Source organism: Monodon monoceros, unplaced genomic scaffold (assembly GCF_005190385.1).
Source record: "Monodon monoceros isolate NGI ecotype Baffin Bay Population unplaced genomic scaffold, NGI_Narwhal_1 Super_Scaffold_16, whole genome shotgun sequence".
Lineage (NCBI taxonomy): Eukaryota > Metazoa > Chordata > Mammalia > Artiodactyla > Monodontidae > Monodon > Monodon monoceros.
The window spans coordinates 55,820,308-55,831,938 of record NW_021703772.1 but is presented as its reverse complement, the minus strand read 5'-3'; the positions used below and the strand labels follow the sequence as shown (position 1 = coordinate 55,831,938).

At 38.6% G+C, this 11,631-nt stretch overlaps 1 protein-coding gene across 3 annotated transcripts; it reads left to right on the top strand.

Annotated features, from left to right (window-relative positions):
• The first annotated feature begins 1,805 nt into the window (after positions 1-1,805).
• On the top strand, positions 1,806-11,037 carry HNRNPA3 (heterogeneous nuclear ribonucleoprotein A3). Of its 3 annotated transcripts, none has more exons than XM_029225518.1 (11): positions 1,806-1,945; positions 3,894-4,016; positions 4,106-4,252; positions 4,344-4,554; positions 4,889-4,978; positions 5,062-5,157; positions 5,252-5,332; positions 5,829-5,969; positions 6,844-6,966; positions 7,056-7,125; positions 9,927-11,037. In XM_029225518.1, the coding sequence occupies exons 1-10, from the start codon at positions 1,874-1,876 to the stop codon at positions 7,106-7,108; spliced, it is 1,137 nt and encodes a 378-aa protein (XP_029081351.1). In that variant the 5' UTR covers positions 1,806-1,873; the 3' UTR covers positions 7,109-7,125; positions 9,927-11,037. The 3 variants fall into 3 exon arrangements, with proteins under 3 accessions (XP_029081351.1, XP_029081352.1, XP_029081350.1); XM_029225519.1 differs by lacking the exon at positions 9,927-11,037 and adding an exon at positions 7,218-8,358 and having other exon boundaries at positions 1,806-1,879; XM_029225517.1 differs by lacking the exon at positions 9,927-11,037 and adding an exon at positions 7,218-8,358.
• The last annotated feature ends 594 nt before the right edge of the window (positions 11,038-11,631 follow it).

Below are 11,631 nucleotides of genomic sequence, written 5' to 3'. Positions count from 1 at the left end.
AAGTACTTAGTATCCCATCCCCCACCATTTCTCAAATTAATATGAAAACTTCATACAATTCAAAGAAAGAATAACAGAAGTTATTGATTAGAAATAACTTGGTTAGAAAACACCTAGACAAACATGCACTAAAGTGAAGCCAAGTGATCAGTTTTCTTGCAGTTTCTCATAGGTACCTTGGTTTGAATACCATCTCCCTAAGGTCTTTAATGTCACGTTTTTCTACATACTCAGAAGTGACCAAGTTATTCAAGACTATTTCATAGTAATCAAACTCACAAAGCTTTTACATATTAACGAGACACTAAGAGTAGAAATTTTCCCAATATCTCAAGTACTATTGTTGGCTATCAGGAGTACCTGATAAGCAGAATATGTAATAATTTGCTTCTGATAATAGAATCAGAGCAACCAGAGGAGGGTTACTTTGCTTGGAGGGTTGTTTTCATCCAAGATACAGTAAGGCCTGGTGACTGGTTTCTGCCCCAGAACAGAGTACCTTTTGTTCGTGTCTCCCAAATCAAACACTGTTCCACTTGGGCAATGCTAGATAAACATCAACAAACTGTTATTCTTTGTGCTCATTTTCTTCCCCAAACTCTGAGCTGACCATTCCCCACTGGTTAACAACCTGCTTTTCAAACAACTTAGAATATAACTGATTAGATTTCTAATCTTTCCAAGGGAGGGCCTGATCAATTCTAAACGAGATGCTTGTATGGAATGCTACATTAAAATATAGGGCATTTCTTAGCATGGTAGGGAGACCTGTCAACTGTGGTCACTTTTACCAGCACCTTTGCTTCAATACGGATCCACGGATTATTACTTTACAGCTGTCATAGGTGTTGAAGATCACCAAATCTTATCCCCATTTTCATTAAAAAAAAAATTCTAAAACTAAAGCTCAGTAAGGTCAAATGACTTAAAGTCACTTGGGAGGCCAAGAAAGAATTAGATCAACTCTTTGATCTTGTTTTACTTCACAAGTGAAAATAATTAGGTAAAAATCACTCGCGAATAGGGAGTATATCTGGTGGTCTTCCTTCTAGCAATCTTGTAAATCATTCCTTAAATCCAGTCCACGAGAACAGTTCCTTCGGCTCCTTCCACAGTAACTATAAGTGTAAGAAAATAGTACCGACAGATTTCTTGAGATATCAGTGAGTACCTAATTAACTGACCTCGACCAGTCTTGCCTCAGCTCATTAAGGGTGAAATTTCAGTGTTTCAGCCACGTTTTGAGGCCTTTCCAAGATGCCCATGATTCACATATGTGTCAGGGATTTTCAGTGCGGGCCCTCACAGTGGGCAGCCCAGTCACGGACACCAGGCCCTGCCATTTGGAAACGTGCGAGGAGACGCCGAGGGGCCGAGAGGGCTTTCTTACAACCCTAAAGTACAAGAAGGGAAAATGTGGTTTTACTCAGGCGCCTGAATGAAATGAATTCGATAATGGTGACAGAAAGGCCCACGCGGGGGAGGGGAAAGAAGCGCGAGAAGAAAGGGAAACAGGCCTTTTTCTCCGGTGACGCGCGGTCACGAGGCATTCTCCCGACGTGGGCACCGACCATTGGCGAAAACCTAGCTGACGTCCTTGCAGCCGCCCGGGCGCGAACGGCGGCAAGGGCGGTGCCGCACTGGAAGTTAGCGAGGCGCGCGCGCTCCCGGGGCCTGCCACGCCCCCGTCCTCTACCAACCAACCCGCTCGTCCAGTCCCTCTTCGCGCCCAGCTGGCCACGCCCCTTCCCAACTCGCCCCTCCCCCATTAGGCCGGCGGCGCGCGAAAAGCGCGTCACGTGACAGCTAGCCCCGCCTCTTCCTCTCGGTCCCATATTGAACTCGAGTTGGAAGAGGCGAGTCCGGTCTCAAAATGGAGGTAAAACCGCCGCCCGGCCGCCCCCAGCCCGACTCCGGCCGTCGCCGTCGCCGCCGGGGGGAGGAGGTATTAGGGGGAGAGCGGGGGGTTGCTGGGTAGTGGCCGGCAAGGGGGGCCGGGCTCAGTGGGAGTGGGGAGGCCGGGTGGACTGGGTCGGCCCTCCCGCGCTCTGCGTTGAGACGGGCGGCGGGAGGGGGAGGGGAGCGGGCCTCGGAGGCTTCCTTGGGGCTTCTTGCCAGCCTTGCCGCCTCCTTGGGCTGCACAAGTGATTCCTCGGAGGCGCGGTGTGGCTGGGGAAACCTCGGGAGGGGAGCTGGCCCGCCGGCCGCGCGGCCTCCCATTCGAGGCCGAGGGCGGCATGGCGGGCCTCGGCGGGAGCAGTTGGGAGGAGGCGGTGGGGGAGGGGAGGGGACGAGCAGGCACATCCGGGCGAGCGAGCAGGCGGGCGGCGGCCACATTGACATTGATCCGCTGCCGCGTTACGAAATGGCGCATTGGCACGCAATGGCCGCCGCCTGGCTCCGCCGCCGGGAGAGAGAGCGTGGGATTGGAAGGAAGAGGGAGGAGGCGGCCCAGCAGAGAATGCCGCAAACGGTCTCGAAGCTTGGGGCCTAGTGCTTTCAGTGATGTTCTCCCAACGCGTTTCCAGGCCTTAAAGATCGCTAAGGAGAATTTTACGTCCCGTTCTGTTCTCGCAGCACTCGGTTGAAAATAATTTTTTTTTTAATTTTACTGTTTTAAAGTACTTATTGATCTGCCGTTTTTGCTAAAGTCCTTAGGTAGCTTCGTTCCATGTGGGTGAAGTGCCCCATCTCATAGAATGTGGATGTAAAATAGGAAGTTGAAATTTTTTCACCTTCGTTTTTCCTATTCTGATGGGTCGGCTCAGGTTGTACTTTCTTGTAATTTTGTTTCAGAGGACTGCAACCAGAGTCGAATTTTTCATTTGTTTGGGATAATTTCATGTGGGTTATTGTTTCTTTCTCTCAACTTTGTGTATTGTTAATTAGATGTATTTAACCGGGACTTGAAAAGATGAGACTAAGTGAATAAACGCTTTAGGCTATTAATCATTTAACATTTTTTCGTGGCATGTGACAATCTCTTCTTCATATTAAATGCCTTAACGTCTCTACTTTTAGAAGACACAGGAAGATCTTAGAATGTAAATGTGAGTGCCTCTATTTAAGGACTTCGGATGAAAGTTGTCTTAATGCATATATGTATTAAGTGGTAGTTATGTGATTTGTTAAAGAACTAGTTAAATTGTAAAACAGTTCAGGCCATATCTTAATTTTTTTTAAATCTCAATTTCTTTTTTACTGTGTTCCTTGTCAGACAGTATACCTAACGTAAGTCCAAACTGCCCTTTTTGTGACCCAGTAAAATGTTGGTTTTGAAAACATTTTTGGCACGTGGTACAAATGCAAATAGAAAATTTTTACGTGGCTGGTTTTTTCAATAGTTTTTTGGGGGGGGGGAATGCTGGTTTAGCCTTTCATTGAGAAACACTTATTTTCACCTTTTTATTTGCTTGAAAGTGGTGAATTTCTCCATTCTTAAGTTGTAGTTCACAGTCTTGTGGTTTATAATTATATGCTTTTGGGGGTGTAGACTCAGGAGGGAAGACGAGAGAAGAAATGGCATAGATGAAACACTGCATTTACAACACTTCTGGTTTCTTAGAAACTGGTTTCTCAGTAGCCACTTCTAAAATAATCTGTCCCCAGACGCTTGTAGTTGTAGCTCAAAATTTCGGGACTTTTGATTCTGGAATTATCTTGGGCTTCAATTTAATTTTTAAGTGATGTTGGTATTTCAAAGTCTGGTTATAGGTTTTCTTGGTCCCTTTAATCAGCTGATGTGTGTAATCCTACTCCAGTTTTTAACTGGAGAAAGTGTTAATGGTACAGGAATTTGATGTTAAAAGTTTATTTGTAGATTAAAAGGCTTGTGCATCTTTGCATTTACCTACTAAACGAAATAATTAAAGTATATTGGTTTGTTTCCTCAGGGTCATGATCCAAAGGAACCAGAACAGTTGAGAAAACTGTTTATTGGTGGTCTGAGCTTTGAAACTACAGATGATAGCTTAAGAGAACATTTTGAGAAATGGGGCACACTTACAGATTGTGTGGTAAGTTATTAAGGGAACAAAAGGTTCTTGAAAGAGGGCAGAGGACCTGTTTAGGTGTGTTTCAGTGCTTTAAAATTTTTGTTTTGTAGGTGATGAGAGACCCCCAAACAAAACGTTCCAGGGGCTTTGGTTTTGTTACTTACTCTTGCGTTGAAGAGGTGGATGCAGCAATGTGTGCTCGACCACACAAGGTTGATGGGCGTGTAGTGGAACCAAAGAGAGCTGTTTCTAGAGAGGTATTTTAATAATACCATGTTGTGTGACATGTGAAATTGTTGCAGAATTTTTGAGGGTTTTTTTTTTAACTTACATATTTTTTATTTGTAGGATTCTGTAAAGCCTGGTGCCCATCTAACAGTGAAGAAAATTTTTGTTGGTGGTATTAAAGAAGATACAGAAGAATATAATTTGAGAGACTACTTTGAAAAGTATGGCAAGATTGAAACCATAGAAGTTATGGAAGACAGGCAGAGTGGAAAAAAGAGAGGATTTGCTTTTGTAACTTTTGATGATCATGATACAGTTGATAAAATTGTTGGTAAGTAGCAGTTTCTCAGAACTTGAATGAGAAAGCAGAAATGGCTTCTTAGCTCTCTACTAAACTTGCTAAATCGCTTATAACTTTTGTATTGTACATAATAATAGCATATAAAGTGTATGGTTTAGTTTTCATGAAGTGACTATACGTGTGTAACCAGCATCTGGATCAAGAAATAAATGTTACTAACATCCTAGAACACTCCCTTATCACTACTCAGTCACTACCTTTTTGATGTTTTAATAAGTTATATAGTGATAAAGGATATCATTTATGTGTGCTTTTCCAAACATCAAATAACTTTTGTTTGTTTGTTTGATTAAACAAAATTTAGTTCAGAAATACCACACTATTAATGGGCATAATTGTGAAGTGAAAAAGGCCCTTTCTAAACAAGAAATGCAATCTGCTGGATCACAAAGAGGTGAGTAGTACCATATATACATACAAAATAGAGATGAGTAATGTTTGTAAGGTTCTTAAAGAACTTTCCTGCCTGTGTTGAAGGTCGTGGAGGTGGATCTGGCAACTTTATGGGTCGTGGAGGAAACTTTGGAGGTGGTGGAGGTAACTTTGGCCGTGGTGGAAACTTTGGTGGAAGAGGTAGGACAGTTACCTTATTTCTAAGAACATGTCTACCTAAGGGTTATTCGTAAATTGAATATATTCATTTAATTCACACTTTGCTTTTTTTCAGGAGGGTATGGTGGTGGAGGTGGTGGCAGCAGAGGTAGTTATGGAGGAGGTGATGGTGGATATAATGGATTTGGAGGCGACGGTACGTTTTTTAATGTTTGATATTTTGATTTTGTTTCTATACTTTATTAAGAATGAAAGTGTTTGTTTACATTTTCCTAATATAAAACTTGTGTGGCTTGACCATTAAAGTGTGCTTTTAAACTAATATCATGGAAAAGTAGACCTTAAAGCCCTAAAGATTTAACATTACCTAGTTCTTTTTGGCTGATAAGATTTATTGTACTAGCAGTTGAGATGGAATTATAGGTCTCAGAGGAGACTGTTCACTATTTTCCTTAGTGAGATTTTTAAAAATTGAGGCAATTTTTTAATATCAAAAGATTTAAGCATTCCTCTTAATTGTTCCTAGCCCAGATTCTTGCTGTTCTATTAGCCAGGTATTACCAGGCTTTAGAGTGTTAAATCAATTTATTGACCTGTTTTCTGGGGGCTTAAAAGTACGGTAAACTAGCATTCAATAACTTGACCCTCTGTACATTTATATTTTTGTCTGACAACCCAATTTGTTGTTCTAGGTGGTAACTATGGCGGTGGTCCTGGTTACAGTAGTAGAGGAGGCTATGGTGGTGGTGGACCAGGATATGGAAACCAAGGTGGTGGATATGGTGGCGGTGGTGGAGGATATGATGGTTACAATGAAGGAGGAAATTTTGGAGGTGGTAGACTTTCACTTGTTTTGAATATTTAGTAGTTTTTATAGTTTCTTACAGGTGTTTAAAAACATGTTAAAACAGCATTTGGTCAAATTTGATGTTTTATAATAGAAAATACTCAAATGGTGGGAAATTAAACTGTTCTTATTTTGCTGGCAATTTAGTAAATTGGCAAAGTGTATTCAACTCTTATTTTTGTATTGAAATGGACATTTATCGGTAATGTTTGTTGCCCGAATTTTAGTTAACTCTAGGTACTTTCAAGCTGCATAGATGGGAACTGTAAATTGAATGTGCAGACATGTTGAATTGGGTGTCATCTGGAGTCTAGGTGACAAAAATACTTTGAGTCTTAATATGTCAGGTGTGTTGCAGACTCTTAAGCAGCTCTGCATCATTCCACGATGCTATAAAGAACTTTGTTATGAATGCACTGAGTTTTGTTGAACTGTATTGATGTATCAACAACAGGTTTTTCTTAACAGTGAACTTGAAATGCTTTTTTGTCATTGATTTAAAAGTTAAACGGTATCAGAATTACGGTGAATCAAACACAATTTTGATGCTATTTAGTGGTATGAAGGAGAGAATGTGCTAGGGTGTAACATCTAATATAAACAAAATACGGTAGCTGTCTAAATACATAGTCTTTTGAGCCAGCTTTCACTCTTTGTTTTTCCTCTCCTGCCTATGTTTGAGGCCTGCTAGTGGGCCTCTGTAGTGAAAAGAGTTTGGTAGCTCTGTAAAATCTCTTTTCAAAGCGTTGTGTGTAAGTGTCAGAGCACATGCTGCCACGATTGTCAAAAGATAACGAGTACGTATATTAAAATAGGAAAATTGTGTAGGTCAGCCACAAATAAAACCTTTGTAATTTCAGGTAACTATGGTGGTGGTGGGAGCTATAATGATTTTGGAAATTATAGTGGACAACAGCAATCAAATTATGGACCCATGAAGGGGGGCAGTTTTGGTGGAAGAAGCTCGGGAAGTCCCTATGGTGGTAAATAATTTTTTTTTCCTATAAAAATTTTTCATAGCCTTTTAAATTAAAAACTCATGTGTTTCTTTAAAATCTTTGTATGTTACCAGGTGGTTATGGATCTGGTGGTGGAAGTGGTGGATATGGTAGCAGAAGGTTCTAAAAACTCAGAAGAAAAGGGTAGGTATCTTTAAATTTTTGTCATGATGATAAAGAATATGTGGAACTGTTCACTGAGTGTAATAATTTTTTTATCCTGTATTATTCAACAGGCTACAGTTCTTAGCAGGAGAGAGAGCGAGGAGTTGTCAGGAAAGCTGCAGGTTACTTTGAGACAGTCGTCCCAAATGCATTAGAGGAACTGTAAAAATCTGCCACAGAAGGAACGATGATCCATAGTCAGAAAAGTTACTGCAGCTTAAACAGGAAACCCTTCTTGTTCAGGACTGTCATAGCCACAGTTTGCAAAAAGTGCAGCTATTGATTAATGCAATGTAGTGTCAATTAGATGTACATTCCTGAGGTCTTTTATCTGTTGTAGCTTTGTCTTTTTCTTTTTCTTTTCATTACATCAGGTATATTGCCCTGTAAATTGTGGTAGTGGTACCAGGAATAAAAAATTAAGGAATTTTTAACTTTTCAATATTTGTGTAGTTCAGTTTTTCTACATTTTAGTACAGAAACTTTAACAAAATGCAGTTTTGAAGGTGTTTCCTTGTGAGTTAACAAGTAAAGAAGATCATTGTTAATTACTATTTTGTATGAATTTTGCTAAAGTTAACTGTAAAGAAACACCTGCTGACTTGCAGTTTAAGGGGATCTATTCTCCCCATTTCCAAACCATGAAATGAATGGGCTCTGACATGTGGAGAGAATAGATATTTGTATGTTTGCAATGTGTGTTTTAGATAATAGAATTGGGTATTTAAATTAGCATATTTGTGAATTTAATAGCATTAAGATTTACTTCAAATGAAAAATCTCAAAATTCCTATTTGGTTTTTGTGCATTTTCTTTCAAAATGTAATCATATGATTTTAGTGTATTAGCTTTGCTGAGAGTCCTAGCTGTGTTTAGAACATCTCCATTCTACATTCACCTTGGTCACATGTGAACTGCTGCCATAGTTTTATTTGGGTGTAAAGAATGTCTCCTGCCCTCTGTTTAAATTCTGGAAAGGGATAGTGAATGTTTTCTGTTTCCTCCTACCTTAAGAAACATTCTTAAAATCTTCAAAATACAGGACCACTAAGCCTGCTCTATCTGAGCGAATTAGTGGCTACCTTCTTTTTTTCCTTTTTAAAGCACAAGAGGCCCATAAATCTTCAGTTATTTTCCTTGGTTTAATATATATTTTTTTGATACAAGCTCTCAGAGCAAGAGAATAAAAATCATGCATTGTTGAACCCTTAACTGGCTGGCATGCTTTCCTGTTTGTACCCTCTGCATTATACTGGATGAAACCAAGAATAGTCTAGATATAATCATCCCAAGTGATTACTGCAGTAGAAGTGTAGCACAGTTGCTTAGTACAAACAAGCTTTTCACTTCCTCAAGACCTGAATTCAAATTTGGATAGTCAGAGTTTATACTCACTAAAAATCCCAGAGAACACACTGTTATTTCCATGTGTATGCTTGAACCTAAGTCATGTTGGTATGAGTTTACAATTTGTTTGGAAGACCCTGGTTGAGAAGAGTCTTCGATAACAAGGTCATATATATATATATATATATATAAAAACCAATGTCTACTGTTTTGCGCCAGCTAGTGCTTAAAATTTCATTCGAGCCCTAAGTATGTGCCCTGCTGTTATTATTTCTTCGGTAGTTGAACGTTAAATTTGAGATTCTTATTTTTGTTTTAAGAAGTACTAAGCAAAACAAGCAATAAAAGGGGGGATGGGGCGTGCTAGTGTTTGAATATGCTCTCGTTGCTCTAATTCTGTGCCTCTGTGCATTAATATTTGGATGCATGCAATGCCAGCATGGAAATCGGTCTTCACAGACACTGCAGTTTTCCAGAAAACACTCACAAACCAATAAATGTAACAGACATTCCATTTGTTAATGGACATATGTGAATAAGCAGTGTAGAAAATAGGCTAATTATTAGAAAATGGTTAAGTCTTTAACAGCTTCAAGTGTTGGTTATATAAATGGACACTGTCAATGTTCATAACTTAAACCTGGGTACCTGGTCAAAATAATGCTTGGGAAACATTTTATTAAAATTAAGCCAAATTGTCTCAAGTTCTTTTATTCATATAATAAAGGTTGAAGGAATGGGGGAGATTAACATTTCCTGTTTCTATGTTTGTGAAATTGTTTGACACAACCTTGACAGTATCCTTTAATGGCATATGAGGTTAATTTGTACTGTTAACAAACTTTCTGTGTTCTGGAACTAGTTTAATAGTGAAAATATTGTCAGTAAGTTGATGTTTGCAACCTATAAGCAGGTGAAATCTGTGTATGTGACCTGTTTATAAGTTGTATTAGCTTAGTTCTTGTGAACAGTGTGGAAAAGTTAAGCCATGAGGAGAGCGATTTAACCAGCTTTAAAGGACCTAAGATGTGCTTTTTAAGCACAGTGTGGATCAAAGGAGACTCACTAAGACAGGACTTCAGCAGCCTTTTGAGTATGGACAAGTCAGCATAAATAAAGAATGACAAGGCAGCAGCAAGAGCTTCAACTACAGAGAAGTGAAGGCATAAGATACTATGGTGATAGTGAGCAACTTTCCAAAAGCTAGTTAAATCTGCTTATTACAACTGAAATATCGAAGAAAGTCTAGCAGGAAGGAGCTCTTCGCCTTTTGGAACACCAATGAGAGATAGTTGGCCACAGTCACTAGGTCTAGCATTTAGACCTGCAAGGAAGGGCAATAAGCATTAGGTAAGGCTTGAATTTGAATTTTTTCACTAATTAAAGAGTAATTTTTTGTAAAGCAAGGTAAGAGTAATTTTTTTGATTTGCAGGTTGAATGAGAACCCTACTTGCCTAAATGAGGAATGTCTTTCCTACCATCTTAAATACGAAGGTTTCTGGCTGGGTAAGGTTTGTAGCTTACACTAAAGCCTGATGACACCATTTGTTTCCCTATAAATTTATATTACATATTTTAAAACTATTAGATACATTGGCAAAATTGTTCAGCTGAAAAGTTTATCTTGGAACCACATCGAACACATTTTAAACAGTTTTAAAATTTTCCCTGCAGTAACCGTGAGTGTTCATCTTGAGTCAGATATATACAATTCATTGTTGGTGTCTTTAGGATAAAGTCAATTTTTGACAAGAGAAAGAGTGACCAGGTTTTTTTAAAGAATTTCTGTAATAAGCATGACATGTAACAGAAGCATTATGCTTCAGTACTCATTCTAGAGAAAAGAAAATCTTGGAATGAAATTTCAAAACTGTCAGATCATACAGATATAAAAATGGTCTTCGTTCAAGTGGCCTCATACATAAATAAGTTCTCTCACATACGACTTCAGGGAATTATTTGGACTAATAGGATAAACTTTTGGTTCTTTTTTAGGTTTCTTTGTGTTTAATCTGTTAATCAGAGGCAGTGGGGGCCTAATTCCACTAAAGCTCCTTTTTAAGACAACCTTTCCCAAAGAATAGTTAAAATATTACCCAATTACTACACAAATCAGATGCTGGTTGTTCATAAGGGCTATTATTGCTGCCCCAAAAGGGCTTGTTAAAATTTGAGGTTTGATGTTAATTCACTTTTTAAAAAAATAACACTTTGGGGGGGACAGATGGTTAAAATAAAACTAGTTTCTAAATTATAGTAAGTCAAATTATTTATATACAGGAGCAGTTAGGTTGCCACAGATTTTATTTTCAGAAAATAACTGGTTGGGTCTCTTTCTGTATCTATCTAAATCAGGACTGAATTTCTACACACCACCATAGAATGAAGTGTTGAATAAGGTAAATAGCCTTTTAATGATAATTTTTCTTTACAACATGGTTTTTAATGAAGCAGACTTCCTAAGATAGGAAATATTTTCTTTTTTAAAGGCATTGTTCTTTTGCAGTCCATCTCCTTTATGAAATAAAGTGATTTTACTTAAATGTAGTTCCACTGTCATTTCTGAAAAATACGATGCTCTTAAGTCATAACACCAGTAAACGAAGGAAGTTATACAAGGGAAAAATGGTCAAGGCAAACCTTAACTCATTTTGTCAAAGCAACTCATAGGTTACAGCTTCCCACACTACATTTCTTCTGAAAAAGCTCATTTTACACTCATGTCGTAAAGAACAAAAACTATCTGGTAACAAAGACCGTTTGTTAAGGAACTGAACAGTTGAAATACACTTGGTTTTAAGAGTTCTAATATGTAAGTCACCATTTGAAACATTTCTAATTAAATGCCAGTATCTCTTGGAATTCCAGTAATTGATGTCACAAAGTAGTGAGTAAGCATGCTAATGTGCAGGGGTAATGTAAGGATTGTTAGCCTATATAAATATTCAAGATTACTTTTAAATCTCAATGTTTTACTCTGATTTATAAGACTTAAGAGGTGGTCTGTAATGGATTCAAATGTTTCATTTGTAGTATAATGAAATGTTTACAGAAAGAACTTTTTCATTAAAATATTTTTAGAAATGTGTGTGTTGTTTTGTCACTTCACAGTGTTCATGTGACTTAAATGCTGTATA

What these genes read in the sequence shown, in the direction of transcription:
- HNRNPA3 (XM_029225518.1), top strand. Translation starts at nt 1,874, where the DNA reads ATGGAGGTAAAACCGCCGCCCGGCCGCCCCCAGCCCGACTCCGGCCGT. An exon ending in GCACACTTACAGATTGTGTG is followed by an intron (nt 4,017 to 4,105) that starts GTAAGTTATTAA and finishes TTTGTTTTGTAG; the next exon opens with GTGATGAGAGACCCCCAAAC. An exon ending in TACAGTTGATAAAATTGTTG is followed by an intron (nt 4,555 to 4,888) that starts GTAAGTAGCAGT and finishes AACAAAATTTAG; the next exon opens with TTCAGAAATACCACACTATT.